Source organism: Podarcis gaigeae (assembly GCF_964106915.1).
Source record: "Podarcis gaigeae genome assembly, chromosome: 10".
Classification (NCBI taxonomy): Eukaryota; Metazoa; Chordata; class Lepidosauria; order Squamata; family Lacertidae; genus Podarcis; species Podarcis gaigeae.
In genome coordinates, this window is record NC_139686.1 from 27,989,203 (window position 1) to 28,007,195 (window position 17,993).

The window sequence follows — 17,993 nt, forward strand, 5'->3', positions numbered from 1 at the left end:
TGTGCCCCTGAAGGACCAGGTGTGCAGCCTGGGAGTCATTTTGGACTCACAGCTGTCCATGGAGGCGCAGGTTAACTCTGTGTCCAGAGCAGCTGTCTACCAGCTCCACCTGGTACGCAGGCTAAGACCCTACCTCCCCGCGGACTGTCTCGCCAGATTGGTGCATGCTCTGGTTACCTCACGCTTGGACTACTGCAACGCGCTCTACGTGGGGCTACCTTTGAAGGTGACCCGGAAACTTCAATTAATCCAGAATGCGGCAGCTAGACTGGTGACTGGGAGTGGCCGCCGGGACCACATAACACCGGTTCTGAGAGATCTGCACTGGCTCCCAGTACGTTTCCGAGCACGATTCAAAGTGTTGGTGCTGACCTTTAAAGCCCTAAACGGCCTCGGTCCTGTATACCTGAAGGAGCGTCTCCACCCCCATCGTTCAGCCCGGACACTGAGATCCAGCGCCGAGGGCCTTCTGGCGGTTCCCTCATTGCGAAAAGTGAGGCTACAGGGAACCAGACAGAGGGCCTTCTCGGTAGTGGCGCCCGCCCTGTGGAACGCCCTCCCATCAGATGTCAAAGAGATAAAGAATTACCTGACATTCAGAAGACATCTTAAGGCAGCCCTGTTCAGGGAAGTTTTTAATATGTAATGTTGTACTGTTTTTAACACTGATTGGGAGCCGCCCAGAGTGGCTGGGGAAACTCAGCCAGATGGGTGGGGTATAAATAATAAATTATTATTATTATTATTATTATTATTATTATTATTATTATTATTATTATATTCATTGCACTGCATGTTCACATGATGAAAAACTGCACCCAATTACAGCTCTCTGCCTCAAATATATGACAAAAGTGTATTGTAGCTCTTGAAATGTGACATTGCACATATGCAATCCTATGCATCATGCTTGGCGGCAAGTCCCACTGTTGAATTCAATAGGAATAATGTGTGTGGATTAAGAAATCCCCATTTCTTTGGCTTTTTTAAAAACAACAACAACAACAAAGTCTTTTTATGTAGGATTATCAGTGCAATCTTCACTGAGGGAAAAAAAAGTCCTGTTTAATTAGTCCATCTTGCCATTTGTATGTCTGATGCAAGATTGCATCAAGGTCTGTGTAGAAATCCATTGAGCAGCTGCATTGTCTTCCAGCACGTACACTCTCTAGTGCTGGCGAAATATGTACCTAGGCCCTGATTGGCTGAAGCAAAATCACCTCTTCTGTACAAAACCTACTCTTCTTATAGTATAAAAACTGGTCTTTGACCTGGGTCTAACTGCCCCCATTCAGATGAAGGATTGTGAACTGCAACAGCCACATATGTGTGCCTGGATGAAGCTTGATGGTGGGAGTCTGTGACTCTTAATAGTGTGTATTAGGGTGAGGCAAGCTAGCTTTGTTATCTTATATTCTGCACTCAAATTCCCCAAAGGTGTTTTCATTTTGTTAGCCTTCCTTGACTGTCTTTATTGGTAAATGGTTCTAATGTTTAGAATTTCCTTCACTTCTGTGTGGCTTGTTGAAGTAAGCTTGGCTCCTCAATTGCACACTACAGTGGTACCTCGGGTTAAGAACTTAATTCAGTCTGGAGGTCCGTTCTTAACCTGAAACTGTTCTTAACCTGAGGTATCACTTTAGCTAATGGGGCCTCCCGCTGCTGCCGCCGCGCGATCTCTGTTCTCATCCTGAAGCAAAGTTCTTAACCCAAGGTGCTATTTCTGGGTTAGCAGAGTCTGTAACCTGAAGTGTCTGTAAGCTGAAGCGTCTGTAACCCAAGGTACCACTGTACTGAGAAATAACAAAAATTCACATAGGTAAAAGGCCACTTGACCTGAGATTCTGCTTTATTCCATTACCAATTACAAAAAAGAAATAGGAAAAAACATAGCGTTCAATTAGAAAACTAAAAAATTTATAAAAGACTACGAACTTCACATTTCCCCAGCCCTTGATCTTTGTCATGAATAATTAAGAACCCAAACCTCGGTGCATGAATAACCTCAGCAGAATGATACTGCTTTGCTTATGCCTTATGGCGTTTCCACTCTGAAATTTTAAGCTCTGGCGGGGCACGCCGAAACCACTCAGACCAAGATCCATCGTAGATGGCCACATCTGGTGTGCCACACAGGTACGCTGCCAGGGCAATGTGGCAGGCTGTGACCCCCTTGCGGCATGTGGCAATCAGAGGCTTTGAGAGATCCACTTTCTTCTCCTGGAACATGCTCCGGATCTCTTCTGTGCTCTTCTCAAATCCTTCTTCAGTCAAGAAATTGAAAAAAGGCATGTTCAGAGTTTGGGGGATGTGGCCTGGTTCAAGCCCTAGAATAGAAGGAAGAGGGAAAAGAGCCTCCATTTAGATATGGTGGCAAAATAAACCAATGCAGACATCTTAAAGTTGATGCTTCAAAAAACTATGGAGGCAAAGTATCTCAAGAAAAGGTTAGAGAATATGCTGACAGAAAGGGTTTAAAAAGGCAATTCTGGAAGGAAGGAAGGAAGGAAGGAAGGAAGGAAGGAAGGAAGGAAGGAAGCTACCTGCAATTATGTAAAAGTTTAAAGATCAAATGATGATGATGATGTAAATTAAATTAAATTATGTAAAATGAATTCAGTTTAAAGATCAAATAACAACAACAAACAACAATTTATTATTTATATCCCGCCCGTCTGGCTGGGTATAAACTACTTCTGATACAAAACAGTTATAATCTGGGACACATCTACAAAACTTGCATTAAGTGATGAAACAAGGTATTTAGCCAGAAATATTCACAAACAACACTGACTCAGTAAAACTGAACAGGGAGATCAAGAAAGGATCTTAAATTATTTTGTTTGGTCTAAGTGAATCAGCCTGATCTGCACTTCCTAGACTAATATGCGAATTGGAATGTTGTTACCCTTTGGTTTTTCCACTTCTCTGAATTTTGCAATGTAATTCTCAAGCAACATTGCAAAATTGTACTTTTCTTTAATCAGTACTTGAATCAACATAAGCTACTTTGGGTTGCTTTAGGTTGCCCTGGGCAAAATAAATGGACTAAAAAATTCAATAAATAGTAATAATAGTAATGATAATATCATGGACAGGACAAATTGATAACACTAGACATTTTGAGTATGAGAAAAGTGTTTTTCTCATATCTATATTTAGAATGGAAACCACAGGTATGCAAATTTTGATAGTATGGAAATAATTTAAAAGAAAGGATATTCAGAGTTCAGAGTTTGGGTTTGCAACACTCCAGCTGTACTGGAAGTGCTCACTGTCTCACAAATTCCAGAAATGTCATGGCTGGTTTTGATTACCTGATGGTAAGGAACAGGCACTCCGCACATGATCAAACGCAATGTCTTAATTGTTGTGTGAAATATCCAGTAACATAAATGTTTGTAGGCTAAGCTTCACTAAACTCTGGCTGGGATGACTGCCCAATTGCCACAGATTTAGGATGAGTTCATATGAAAAATCTGAAGAAACCACTAGGGCGGTCTGCTGATTTTGTGTATTTTTATATGTATGATGGATAATTTATTTGAAATATTCTAGGCAACCTAATTACCAACTAGCTCACAGGCCATTTACAGGTGCTTCCACTGAGGTGATAAGCCACAATCTTGCTGTTTGGGTAGAATTATACTTCTCAAATTTGCCTTAAATAACATGCATATACTGAGCACATGTGAGGATGGTGGTTGATAGAGAAAGCAAATTCCCTTGATTGACTCATATTGAAAAAGGAGGGATTCCTCTGTAGCATATTTAAAGTCTCTGCAGGTAGAGGACACATTTGGAAACCATGTATCATGTCCCACCAAATGAAGAAAACCCCATCAGCCAAGAATGTCAACCACCATTGATCAAGCTTATTGGCTTTGCTGCCTGTCTGGGCCTACCAGAGCCATGAGACAAGTCACACAAACTGCACAGCTTGGGGTGAACTGTGTTTGGCAGGTCAGCTCAGGACATTTAACCAAGTAATCAAAACATTCACCCAATCCAGGCTTCCTTGCCACAGCTGTTCATCTGAATCTCCTCTACCCCCCTTTTGAGAAAGTTTAAATCTCATGGGTCAGGGCTTTGTGCTGTCAGTGTTGGTCAAGTGTCTTGCAATGGGACAGCATTTTAGCATCTGCTTACACTCAGGTAGCACCATAATGTGAAGTTGCAATAAACTATGGCGCTGTGGGTTAAACCAGAGAGCCTAGGAATTGCTGATCAGAAGGTTGGCAGTTCGAATCCCCGCAACGGGGTGAGCTCCTGTTGTTCGGTCCTTCCTCCTGCCAACCTAGGAGTTATAAAAGCACCTCAAAATACAAGTAGATAAATAGGTACCGCTCCAGCGGGAAGGTAAATGGTGTTTCCATGTGCTGCTCTGGTTCACCAGAAGCGGCTTAGTCATGCTGGCCACATGACCCAGAAGCTGTACGCCGGCTCCCTCGGCCAATAAAGCGAGATGAGCGCCGCAACCCCAGAGGCAGCCACGACTGGACCTAATGGTCAGGGTTCCCTTTACCTTTACCTATGGCGTGCTTGGCTCCCCTCCACCCAATAAAACACACACACAAAGTGGAGTAGTTTAGTAATTAGCCCCACTTTTGACTCTGATTGTAATGGTCTTGTGGGGATCCTACTCTTTAGATCAGGCTTCCTCAACCTCGGCCCTCCAGATGTTTTTGGCCTACAACTCCCATGATCCCTAGCTAGCAGGACCAGTGGTCAGGGATGATGGGAATTGTAGTCTCAAAACATCTGAAGGGCTGAGGTTGAGGAAGCTTGCTTTAGATTGTAATGTGGTAGGCCAGATCTACTGTATTTGGGGGCCCTTCTGCCGAGCTGGTCCCTGGATTTCTGCCCTTCCCCCCACCTGCCCCTGATAGCACCACTGCATTTCTGTCCATGTGCACACACATAGCACACACACACATAGCTCGTGCACACACACTGTACACAAAGAGGAGCGAATGGAATGCTGAACCTGCAGCAATTCTTTTGGAAACGTGCCACAGTTGGTCTCTCTCCACAATTCCAGATGGAAATTTTTCGTCTCATTTGATTCTTGATTTGTCTCTTCTGTGCTCCGCAGGAATTGGCTCTGGAGCTCATGGCTTCCCCTGGACATTATCTCAACATTAAAGAGCTAAAAAAAATATAGAACTGACTTTTTAATAACCCCCCCATCCTTCCCTTTTGACTACTGTGTTTTGATATCATAGCACATCCAATAGCTTCCTGCTACTCCATCTGCCCAAGCTTTGAAGAAAACCAGAAAAGCTACAGAATATAATAGTAAATAGATCCTCAATGTTTACTTTCTCAGTAGTATCACATAAAAGTTAGGTCCCTGGGGCTCTCCATTGGCCATGCCCCCTGCCCAGACCATAACCCTGGCTAGCTCTGCTCCATGCCCTTCTCGAGTGCTTTTGCTTGACTGAAAGGTGTCAGGTGGCCAAAATGTAGCTTACTGTACAAACGGAAGAGTTACATCCATCGCCCTGCGCACCTTGTCTCTGGCCCACCACCAACATGTGGCCCCTGGAAGGTTGCTCCCATTTAACCTGGTGTAAGTGAAAAGTATGCAGAAAGAATCTGGGGCTCCTATCTTTACTAAATGTCCTTCATACAAGTTGCAAGAAACCTGTGTGGGATAAGAACTTCCTACAGAGAAAGCTAAAAAAAAAAATGTGCACTTGTCTCCCACAGAGGCTACTCCTATCCAAAATGTTGCTTTTTTCAGGTCATGCAGCTGCAGTTAGTATATAAAAGGGCTTTAGCAAGCAGATAGTGAGCTGCCAGAGTAAAACTTGCAAACTGACCCTTAATCTTTTCCAAGAAAGATAATAGCTGTGTGAACATAGCCATGTGACGTTTTATAGGTATTAATGTACGCACAGCTCTCTGAAGCATGCTCTCTGAAGCATGAACCTCCAACCCCTATGTGTAGTTTACCACATGGCATCCGTCTGTCTTGAAAGACAATGGAGTGTGCCTCTGGGGGTGAAGTCAAACTGCTGCAATTGCAGCACCAAAGTGACCTCCCTGGGGCACAAGCCTGGACAGTGCATATGGAGGTCCTGGGCTGCCTTCATTGATGTGGTCCAAAAGAAAGCAGAACAATAAATTTGACACCAACTTGGCTGCAGGAGTTGCCGGAAGAAGGTGTACAAGGCCCCATCCAACCATCTTAGGGACTCCGCTCTGGATTTTTGTAGGGTTTGCTCCTTAGCCTTTTCTTCTCCTGCAGATGTCCCACAAGGCAGCAGAGGTCTAGGATGAGAGTTTTCCTTCTCCTTGAGAAGCTACCTTCCCCAGGTTGATGAGCCCCATCTGCCCCTCACTTCCCTCTACAGAACATGCAAAAACCAACTTCTTGACTGTTGGACCCACTACTGGTCTCGTCCGTTCAATCTGCTGGAGCCTGTCTTCGCATGCAGTGGAAGTCCCGAACTCACCGAGGGATGGGGATCCATTGGCTACTCTCACTTGGTTTAGCCAGCCAGTGGAAGCCATTTCTCAGGGTGTGGCTGCTGTCGCATGCTGACAGCTTCTAGGAGCCACAGGTGATTGCTGACTTCAGGATGGCGACCAAAGCTTTGACAAACTGCCCCATAAGGAACACAAAACACATGTACCTACAGCTAAATCGCCACATGCGTATTCATCTGTATTCAAAGCCAACCACAATGCTGAAGATTATTTGAGAAAAACCATCTAGCATGAAACTAATATAAGCCTTGTGAACTAAGTATATTGTGTGTAATCACAGGCTGGGCAGAAGGACTTAGTTATCACTCAACAAAACAAACCAGGGCTAGGGTCACCACCTGAAATTCCTGGACAGCCACCAAGGCCCCAGAATCTAGGAGGGCCCACCAGTGCTGATCCTCTTACTCAGTTAGCCCCCCCCCCCCCAGGCATTCCCACATCTTGGTTTTACTTAAGGATGGGCTGCTGTGTGCTGCATGCCCACACTTTTAAATGAAAATGTCCTGGGGCATTGTAGACAATTCAAAATGGTAGGCGGATCTGAGCAGTGCCAGTACAAATGCAAGATATTACACAGTGCATAAATAAAAGGGAGGAAAAATCTAAAGAAACTGGCCGTCACTGAGTAGATTAGAGGAATGAATGCAAATTCTCTTACCTATACAGTATCACCAACCTACAATTTAAATACTCTCTTATCTTTTTTGTTGGTGCTTTTGATATATATATTTTCTTACACGGAAGTGTTTCCTCCGTAGGAAAACGTGTTAAGAGCGGAGAGAGCAGTCCTATAATTTTTCTGCTGGGGATACAATGCTGGAGTGGCTGGGCATGGCGACCCTGGTTAACTTGGTGTTTATCTCAGGATTCTGTACCATGAGGCTGCCATTCGTCTCTGACATATGCACAGATGCACACAACTTTCTGCCACTCCCACCCTTTTGGCTTTTGCCCTTTGTCCAGGCTGATCAAGAGTAACAGCTCAGCAGTCTCCCATGCATTGCCAGGGAGGGGGAAGAGTATACAAGAATGTGAGGCAGTCATTTCAGACTATTTGTTTGAACAGGCTGATTTTTGGACAATTAAGAGGCAAATACTAGTCAAGCTGGTTCTCTGAACTATATAAGGAAGAGCCGCATTTCTTGAAAGAGCTGCAGAATCATCAAGTTACCGGAGAACCTGTTTTAACTTAACATGCTTCTTATTATGTTCATGCCTCACTTTCCTCCAAGGAGATTGTGGTGCTCCCCCTCCCCATTCTATACTCGCAAAATTCTTGGAAACTGTCGGTGGCAAACATAAATGTCAAGTGTACAGCTGTTACCAATAGAGATTGTTGGAAATAGACCCAGAGCACAAAAGATAAGTTCATCTGCTGCTTTTCTGGCTATCCATAGTCAATATAACTAACTGCTTTTGACATATATAGGGGGAGGAGAGGGAATCAGAACTAAAGATCTGTCAATGGGCTATTTTCCGGTCATTCCACTCTTCTAATAGATGGTTGGTGGGGAATCCTAAATCTAATTGTGTCCAGACTTTGAAGGATATAAGGTTCTGCCAATATGGACTCCCTATTAGACACCAACCTCGGCCCTGTGCAGGTTTACTCATAAATATCCCACTTTGATTTTGCTTTTATGCATGCATGCACGCACAGGATTGTAGCCCAAGGGGGCTAAAGGAATGGATCTACATTAGTGGGAAATGAGTGTGGAGAGAAGGTCACATCAGAATGAATGCCAGAAAACACTCCTTTGCAGCTGAAGGTGGTTCCAGATACAGTTCCTACCTTGTGTCCCTGGCTCAGGTTCTGTTCCCCGATATCTCCCTTCAGATCTGGAATCCACCACTTGGAACCGCTTGGATTCCAGGTTCTCCAGCATATCCTCATAGGTCTTCAGGAGCGATCTGTTCAGGCTGGCTTTAAAAACGGCCGGCTCTGGTCTGGTGCTCTCTGATGTCACGGGGTGCCTTTCTTTCACCCAGTTCTTGAACCCCCCATTCAGCACGGAAACAGTTCGGTGCCCGAAGACACGGAACATCCACCAGGCCCGCGGTGCATAGAAAGTGCCCAGGTTGTCTCCATCGTACACCACAACATGGGTCTGGTTGCTGATGCCCAGGCGGCCGACGTAGTCCGCGAAGTGCTTCTCGCTGGGAAGCATGACCTCGTAAGGGGATGACTTGTCTTTGCATTCCTCTATGTCGAAAAAGGAGGCTCCGGGGATGTGCCGCTCCCTGAATTCTTTCTGGGCATCTCTCTTGCCACCGGGTTCATACCAGGAGGCGTCCAGCACCCGCAGCTCCGGCCCAATCTTATTGGCCCGCACAGCTTCTGCTAGCCATTTGGTGGAGACCAGAGCTCTATACAGCACTTGTTGCACCATGTCAGCTAAGGTGCTTTTGAATGGATGAAGACAGAGGCAAGCAGAAGGGAATATGCAGGAGAAAGGGGGAGGGTCTCAAACTCACAAGCTCTGGTGTCTGGTTCCCCACCAATAAAGGAGCAAGGGGCGGAGAAACTAGGACGAACTATGTCCATTTGTATGCAGACCCGTCCTTTGAGTGAACACAGGCCCTCCCCCCCCCAACAGCTGCCAATCCCAGAAGACCATTTCTCCCTAAACGTTTAGTCTGTTTCAAGTACCTCGATCAAGTCCTAGCAGAGAACAAAAAACCTCTCCCAGTTCCCTTCTACACCAGCTGTTACGGGACGTGCTGTAACCAGAAAAAAATATGTTTGAAGTGCTACAGTAAGTGAGGGTGCAAGAGTGTGGTGTGATTGGCTGAACCGGCAGTGGGGCAAAGGGCTAACCTGAAAGGGGAAACTTACCAGTAAGCTTCCCAAGAAGGCTGAGAATGCGGGATCGCAAAGGGCAAAGAGGAAGAGTTGAGAGAGAACTCAGGCTATGGATCTGAAACACCCTCCAGCTGTTCAGAACTCTACCCAGATCCGTTACAGGTTCACAGTCCACTGGAAACTTTTGCCTATGCAGGACAGGTCTTTGGTGTGTCTATGGTTGTTCCCAACGAATTTGAGAATTAACCCAGAAGTGAGAGGCAGAGCAAAAAGTTAAAAATAGCAGTTGCTGTTTAGTGCCTCTTGGCTCTAATCCAGAGGAAATATCGGGAGGTCTGAAATAATAACGCTGCAGCCCTAAAGCACACTTATTAGGGAGTCAGCCCTATGAAACGCAGAGGGAACTTTACTTCCAAGAAAGCATATAAAGACAGCCGGGTTCCATGCAGTTCAGAGGTTGTGAGAACCCCGATTCCTTCTAAGAACAGGGTGTTGTTTATAGCAGCACACAGTAACGCTGCAAAACTCGCCCAAGTTTACAAAGGAAGCATGTGAACTAAATCTACGCGCCCAGGACCTTTAACAAGGAGAAGTGACTAATAACTATCTTTGTCTCTTCGCACTGCCTATCCCTCCGCCTTCCAAGGGTTCCTCCTTCCTCCTGTCCTTGCCAATAAGAGCGAGGTAGCAGGGATTACTCCCCGTTATTGGGTCAGCTGCAATTTCCACAAACGCCGCTTTGTCTGCTTTTAGGAAAAGGGGTTCGATGGGGAGACAGGAGACTTTGATCCCTGTGGTGTAACATTAGCTGGAAGATCCCGGGCCAATGCACGGCTGGGAACACTCCCTGCAGGCTGCTTACCCCCCCCCCCTTGGCCGCGCTTTAAGAAACTTGGGGCACCCCCCAAAAAACATATACACGCCTCTTTCTTTTAGGTTCAGCGGCCTGTTGCTGCAGGGAGGCGGCGGGGGGAGCGCGGCTCCTGCTCCCGAGCCGAAAGAGGCTCCCGAGGGCTTCGCACTTTGCCCAGTCTCCCTCCTCTCTTTGCCAGGAAAGGAAAGCGAGGCCGCCTCCGCGGTTCGGTCCCGAAGGGGACCCGGTCTGCTCATTGGGGCCGGAGACGTCGCGCTGGTTTCCCCTCCTTCCCTGCCCCGACTTGGTTTGCCCCGGCAAACTCCTTTCTGCCACTGGTTGGCAAAGTGGGACGTGGCCCTTGTCTCCACCCAAAATGCACGTAACGGCCTAATGGACGGGGAAGGAGGCAGCCCCGGCGGGCGGTAGCGGTGCTGGGCCCTCGGAGCGAGCGCGATCGTCTTCGGCGGGATCTGTCGGAAGGACGAAGAGGTACCTTGGTCAGGGGGAGGCGGATCCTGTCGGGGGTGGGTGGCTGAATGGGGCGTGAAGCCGTAAAGGCTTTTGCAGAGAGGAGAGGCCCGCCCCATGTGCTCGGGAGGCCGTCGGATTCTGCAAGCATTTCGTCTGCTCAGGAAGAGACGGAAAACGTGGGCGCTCGATCCGAGGAGACCGTGGATTTGTAGAGTTGGAATGGGACCACGACGGTTATCTAGTCCAACCCACTGCAATGCAGGACTCATTTTCCCAACGTGGGACGCGAACCCACAACCCTGAGCTTAAGACATAGCTGTCAACTTTTCCCTTTTCTTGCGAGGAATCCTATTCGGAATAGGGAAAAAATAAGGGAAACGTTGACAGCTATGGCTTAAGAGTCACATGTTCTACCTACCATAGGTGCCAACTTGAATAAAATATTGTGGGGAGGGGGCACACACCAGGTAATCCTCGCCCCACATCATCGATCACATGACATGGCACATGATGCACACTATTTGAATGGCACTGCCCATCAACCCTAGGAGTTGGCTTCTATGCTACCTACTGAGGTATCCCAGCTGAGATCACCAGCACTATTTTGCAGCTCTTTCCACCAGCTCTTTAAGGGTGACCTTGGGCCAGGCGCATGACTTTCAGCCTACCCAGCCTCATAGGATTGTTGTCCAGTGTCAAATAGAAGAACTGTTTCTGCTGCATAAAGAGCTCTGCTGGATCAGGCCAAATCAAGGCCCACACAGCCCGGCAGCCTGTTCTCGGATGCTTCTGTGGAAAGCTTGAAAGCAGAACCTTGGTGCAAGCAGAGCTCTCCCCATGTGGATCTCCAACAACTGGTCCTCAGAGGCCTGTTGCCCTTGGCTATCTATGTAGAACACAGCCCGTGTGAGCTTCTCTTCCACTGACTTATCTAATCCTATTTTAAAGCTCGACCCAAGTAGGTAGTCGTCATTGCCTCCTGTGGGAGAGAGTTTCATAGTTGGAATATGTGTGTGTAAATAAGTGCTTTATTTTGCCTGCCCTGAGTCTTCCAACATTCAGCTTCCCCAAGAGATGGGGGAAAACTCACATTTACACTTCCTCTCACCTGGGCACACACACACACACTCATTTCATTTACCGTCTTTTCTAAGCTGCTTGAAAGAAAGGTAGGGCAGAAATAAAAGCAAACTCTTAAAGGCAGAGGGCAGTTGCTGTCTTATCACTTCCTTGTCTCCTGGAAGTCAGAAGTTTCCATGTCTGCAAAAAGAGGAGCTGGGGCTCTTTCGGAAGTCAGACCTGCCCCTGCCCACATACTCTTACCTCTAATTCTGCAAAGTCTCATGCAGCTCATTCTCTTATAAAACTGTCAGTGGTCAGCCACAGAACATGCGGCTCTGAGCAAGTGCAGAGGGCATTCGTGCTGACAGCTGTAATTAGTCAGTTTCCACAGAGCTAAGAATTATGGGAGAGGGGATTGCTAGTCTGATTAGAGTTGAGCTTAGGGCTGCAAAAATATAATCAATTAGATGAATCCATTAAAAACACACATGCCTTCTCAATTTAGGCAGTAGTTATAAAAAAAGACATACACAAATTTGATTTCACAAATTGATATATAGATATATATAAAACCACATACATAAGAATTTCTAAAACTTGCAGGTGTTAGCAGCGGACTATAGACATACTATAGCAGCGGACTATAGACATCTTTCCACCATTGTGTGTGATGCCACTCAAAAAACTGAACAGCAGCTTAACACAAACTCCTTTAAATCAATAGTGCCTTCATAAAAAAAAATATTAATTTATACTGGGACCAAATGTGGCTTTTCTGCAATGACGGAAGGCACTCCAATCACTGTTTTTTTTTGTTTTTTTTAAAAATTGTTTCACATGTGTCAGATGTGAGCCCCGGTATTTGAAGTTGGTTCAATGACTAAACCTTTCTGAGCTGTGTCTCAGGTTATGCATTGGTTATTAGCAACTTGTGCCACGGGGAAACCTGGCTGTCCTAAGTCAGGAAATTGGCTTTTAATAGGGAAGATTGTACGGAGGGGTTTTTTTTGAGCACCAGGAGTGTGTGTGTGTGTGTGTGTGTGTGTGTGTGTGTATATGCGGTCACATGGCCACTTAAACTTCTGTTTAAAGCTTACAGCTTGCTGTGTTGAGGTGGATTTGTGCGACTCAACATGGTCTGCTCTCTGATAGCAACATTGAGTGTGAGACTATTCATGGTTCCTAAAAACTTAATAAAAAAATAGGAAGTAGGTCAGTGAGTGTCTACTGCTGTGAACATTACCACAAGTGACAATGTTTACAGCACCAACATAAGTTGCACACACTAAGAGTAGAAGTGTGAAACACACATACTCATTCACCTCTGACAAATAGTCTTTCTGTCTCCTGTATAAAAAACTTCCGGAGGAGAAGATGGATATGTTTTCCCTGGGCTGCATGCTCTTTTATATCAAAGAAGGTGTTCAGCTTTCCCTTCCCAGCCAACCTAAATCTGCTCCCTTTCTCCTTGAACTTAATTCTAATTGATTTCCCTCTCCCAGCATATCTTGCAGACAGCAGTTCACCTAATTCTTTGAGACAACATTTTAGACTGAGCAGATAACTGAAGACTGTTGTAGTGGTCCTGAATCTTTATTTGCTCCCTGCAGCTAAACAGGGAAACGTCCCCATGATTTGAGAGAGAGTCCTTTCGGGTGTCCAATCTAGCACAAGCTTCTAACCATATTTAATCTACAAAAGAAACAATAGCTCTCTGATTCCGGTAAACACACAAGACAGTGTGCACACAAACTCATTCACCCCCTTGCCATTTTTGTTGCTTTCCACAAGTTGGCAAGTTTGTTGGATCAAGAAGATTGCATCTAACTCAACCACATAATAGGCTAAATTTATCATTCTATTTGTCTACATTGAGGCTAGGCAGCTTTTAGGCCCAATGAGCCAGTTTTTCTATCTCCACCCACCCCATGGACCCAACTTTGATAGGTGGGTGGGCCGTGCACCTGTCAATCATCTGGTATCATGATAACATCAGGTGACTGATAGGTGGGCAGTCCCACCCACCTGTCAAAGTTGACCCATGGAGGTGCGGCAGACATCTGTTTTGCCAGCATGTTCTCCACAGAAGCAGCACCCAGCAGGACTGAACTCAGGTGGTGGGTTCAGTTCTGCCCTCTGCAGGGATCTGCTTCCCCTGTTGGGAACATGCTGGCAAAGTAGCACCTAGAAGCACTGACACCCTACCGATCAGCCGACAGCACCCAGAACTGATGGACAGGTGGGCATGGTTTGGAGGAAAATGGCTTTGTGGACCAAACTGGAACTCCACTTGGGCCAAGACTGGCTCATGAGCTGGAGCTTCCCCACCCCTTCTCTGCATCACAGCAGGTGAACTCCTTCCTATTCTTGTGGGGATGACGTTTGTTGCATCATCTTCTTTCACCATAGTGTGGACAGTCCAGCAGAATCCCAGATACCTCCTGAACCCAAACAGGACTTGAGCACCATGTCTCAGCAGCTTCTCTACCGGGCTCTGGTGTCGGCCAAATGGGTCTCGGAAGCCATCAAGACCCCTCAAGCTGGGCTGGCTGTGCGGCTCCTGGACGCCTCCTGGTACCTCCCCAAAATGAAGCGCAACCCCCGGAGCGAGTTTGAGGAGCGCCACATCCCCGGAGCGTCTTTCTTTGACATCGACCAGTGCAGCGACCGCACTTCGCCGTACGACCACATGCTCCCCGGCCCGGCTGCTTTTGCAGAGTACGTGAGCAAACTGGGGGTTGGCAGCGACTCCCATGTCGTGGTCTACGATGCAAGTGACCAGGGCTCTTTCTCCGCCCCTCGCGTCTGGTGGATGTTCCGGGCCTTTGGGCATGACGCTGTTTCCGTCCTAGATGGCGGGCTGAAGAACTGGCTGCGCGAGGGGCACCCCGTCAGCTCTGGGAAGAGTCGCCCTGTCCCTGCGGAGTTCCATGCCTCTCTGGACAGATCGCTAGTCAAAGCCCACGAGGATGTTAAGGAGAACATTGAGGCCCAAAGCTTCCAGGTGGTGGACGCTCGGTCAGCCGGGAGGTTCACTGGGACGGAGGCAGAACCCCGGGAAGGTAACACGTCTCTTTAGGGCTTGAGGGTAGAAGAGTTGGCTTCCTTTAGCTCAGCGATTGAGAAGGAAAGAAGTAAGGGAGAGGCACCAGTGCAGGATACGAAGCCTCTAGATCAGGGATAATAATAATAATAATAATAATAATAATAATAATAATAATATTTATTTACTGTATTTTTCGCTCTATAAGACACACTTTTCCCCCTCCAAAAATTAAGGGGAAATGTGTGTGCGTCTTATGGAGCGAATGCAGGCTCCATGGCTTCAGCAATAGCATTGTGAAGCCTCCAAAGCGCAGTGGGAGCGTTCCCGCTGCGCTCCAGAGGCTTTGTGTTGCTTTTGCTGAAGCCTGGAGAGCGAGAGGGGTCGGTGCGCACCGATCCCTCTTGCTCTCCTGGTTTTGCTTCGCTGGAGAGGCGCTGTGCAGAGAGGGAGAGATTTCTTTTCCCTTGTTCTCCCCCTCTAAAACAAGGTGCGTCCTATGGTCGGGTGCGTCCTATAGAGCGAAAAATACGGTCTACTCTGCCCTCCCCAGCCAAGACCGGGCTCAGGGTGGCTAACACCAAATATAAAAACAATAGATTAGAATACAGCTTAAAAAAACAAAACTAAAATACAACATTAAAACATTAAAATGCAGCCTCATTTCAGTGGAACTCAAGCAAAAACTTTTTGGGGGATAAAAATGTCAAGTCTTCACCAAGGCTAACTATCCAGACTAGTCCTACATGGGCCAGAAAAAAGCCGGGGAAGTCCCCAAATAGGAGTTCCAACATAGAAGGAGAAAGGAAAAAAAGAAAGAGGGGGGAGGAATCAAATTGATTCCAAGCCAAAGGCCAGGCAGAACAACTCTGTCTTACAGGCTCTACTACAAATCCCATCATCCCTGACCACTGGCAATGCTGGCTGGAACTATTCTTATTATTTATTACATTTATATACCACCACCACCCCCTTCATCAAAACACCATGGGGTGCTTTGCAAAAGACAACACAAATGTCAGGGCGTTAAGATAGTATCTGTGCAATATAAAAATTGGAACAGTTATGTAAATACAGTTGATATGAAATCCATCACAGAATACGTTTTCTCATGAAATACAGATTCTCGCAACAGCACGGGAGGAGAAAATCAGCCACAGGGTATCTAAGATAACAAAAATGTTGCACAAATTCAGAATCTTCTCTCTAGTCAAAGTAGCTCTCCATCCTGGCAGCCCAAAGAAAATGGCGGACCCTCCCAGCTCTCACCTGGGAGTGCCTCCCTACCTCTCACTTCAAGGTCCTTCTGTCATCTATCAGCCACTGTTCTGTGGGTGTGGTCCTTGGCCCCCAATGACATCCCAGAAGAGGAGACATCCAAGGGGTAACTCCCTGTGGAGTCTCCCCCTGGAATTTGCCCATCACTGGGCAACCTGCTGTGTGCAGCATCCCTGACTTCTCTCCCCATTCTGAAACACAGCCATAAGGAGCTTAAGTCCAGCAGCATCTGAAGGGACACCTTTCCCATCCCTAAGAACCTTTCATACAAGGCCTGGTCAACCGCTTGATAGACATGAGTGCAATGTCTTGGTTCTGGAGTTCTAGGAGCTTTTTTCCTACCTCAAGTCACATGTATTCAATGGATGAGGTCTGTAGGGTTGTACTGGAGAACTTGGTGCCTTCCAGATATCATTGTGTTAAAATTCCCACCATCCCTGACCATTGGCCATGCTGACCAGGGCTGAAGGGAGTTGGAATCCAACATCTGGAGGGCTGCAGACTCTCAGTGCAGAAAGATTTACCTTACTGTGCCCGATGCACAGTTAAGATCTTTGCTGGGGATACTGTAAAAAAACAAAATTGTTTTCTCAAGTGCACAATGATTCCTGGAACACACTTTAGGCTTAAAGGGTTTCCTCCCCACTTGCTAGCTCAGTGATCAAGCAGGTGCAAGTTTGCAGCTGTGTCTCACTGTCATAGGTGAGATCCTGCTTATATATAGGCCAAGTTCCACAGAGGATGCTCACACACGGTTGCTCACATGGATTGATTTAAATCAGGCACCCCCAAACTCGGCCCTCCGAATGTTTTGGGACTACAACTCCCATCATCCCTAGCTAACAGGACCAGTGGTCAGGGATGATGGGAGTTGTAGTCCCAAAACATCTGGAGGGCCGAGTTTGGGGATGTCTGATTTAAATGAAGGCGATTTGAACTGCAAGGAAGAAGAAAATGAACATTGTAAATCTGCTTCTTGAGCGTGTGTGTGTCCTAAGCAGTTGGTATAACAGGTTTTTATACTTTTTATTTTGTTTTAACTTTCTCCAGGAATTGAACCAGGTCACATCCCTGGCTCGGTGAATATCCCTTTCACTGACTTCCTGACCGAGTCTGGCCTGGAGAAGAGTCCAGAGGACATCCGCCGCTTGTTTCAGGAGAAGAAAGTGGATCTCTCCAAGCCCCTGGTGGCCACTTGTGGTTCTGGGGTCACAGCCTGCCACGTGGCTCTGGGGGCTTATCTGTGTGGCAAGGCTGACGTGGCCATTTATGATGGCGCTTGGGTGGAGTGGTTCATGCGGGCACGGCCTGAGCACATCATCTCAGAAGGGAAGAGGAAGAGCCTGTGAGTTTTGGGCCTCTCGCCTCAACAAGGGGCAGAAACTTTGCTTTGTACAAGGGAAGGGCCTGGCCTTCAAAAATTCTGTCTTAAGATGTTCTCGCCAATGCGTGAAACATTTCAACAGCAAATATGGGGTTCTGCTGTCCCTTTGTTGGGCATGAATGATGTCCTTTGTTCACTGCTGCTTGTCTGGGTGGAAGAATGCACTGATCATGGTATGGCAAAATAAGGGTTTCAGGTTGCACAAAGGAGTTGTGGAAGTCCAGTCACATGGGCCAAACCACAGGAAAGGGTTAGGTACGGAATCAAGTTAGCACTTTGACCGTGGCAAATTATCTCATCTGACTACACAGTACCAATCGTTTCCCCCTTGTGAATTGAAATCTGGTTTACTTTTTTTAAAAAAGTGAATTCTGATTTTTTTTTTTTTAATTAAAAGCATCTTAAGGTACTTTAATTGTTCAGTGTGTTTGTTTGTCCTGATGTAGTGGCTTCTAAAGCATTTTGTTCAGTACACCATATGTTGTAGATCACAACTTGAGTTAACACAGTTCTGCACTTGACCACAGCAGCATAAATATCGGAAGGGCATCGCCACCCATTGAATGAAGCTGTACCCGGGGAAATGCACAAGCTTCCTGGC

At 46.6% G+C, this 17,993-nt stretch overlaps 2 protein-coding genes across 3 annotated transcripts; one reads left to right on the forward strand and one right to left on the reverse strand.

Moving 5' to 3' along the window:
* Window positions 1-1,831: 1,831 nt before the first annotated feature.
* TST (thiosulfate sulfurtransferase) lies at window positions 1,832-8,885 on the reverse strand (the record flags this gene model as incomplete). Its single annotated transcript, XM_083701183.1, has 2 exons — window positions 1,832-2,327; window positions 8,288-8,885. 2 exons carry the CDS (start codon window positions 8,883-8,885, stop codon window positions 2,029-2,031), a joined length of 897 nt encoding a protein of 298 aa, XP_083557309.1. The 3' UTR covers window positions 1,832-2,028.
* A 249-nt stretch (window positions 8,886-9,134) lies between these two features.
* MPST (mercaptopyruvate sulfurtransferase) lies at window positions 9,135-17,801 on the forward strand. 2 transcript variants are annotated; one of them, XM_083701177.1, is made up of 3 exons: window positions 9,135-9,251; window positions 14,097-14,749; window positions 17,059-17,801. In XM_083701177.1, exons 1-3 carry the CDS (start codon window positions 9,235-9,237, stop codon window positions 17,355-17,357), a joined length of 969 nt encoding a protein of 322 aa, XP_083557303.1. In that variant the 5' UTR covers window positions 9,135-9,234; the 3' UTR covers window positions 17,358-17,801. The 2 variants fall into 2 exon arrangements, with proteins under 2 accessions (XP_083557303.1, XP_083557304.1); XM_083701178.1 differs by lacking the exon at window positions 9,135-9,251 and adding an exon at window positions 10,512-10,643.
* The last annotated feature ends 192 nt before the right edge of the window (window positions 17,802-17,993 follow it).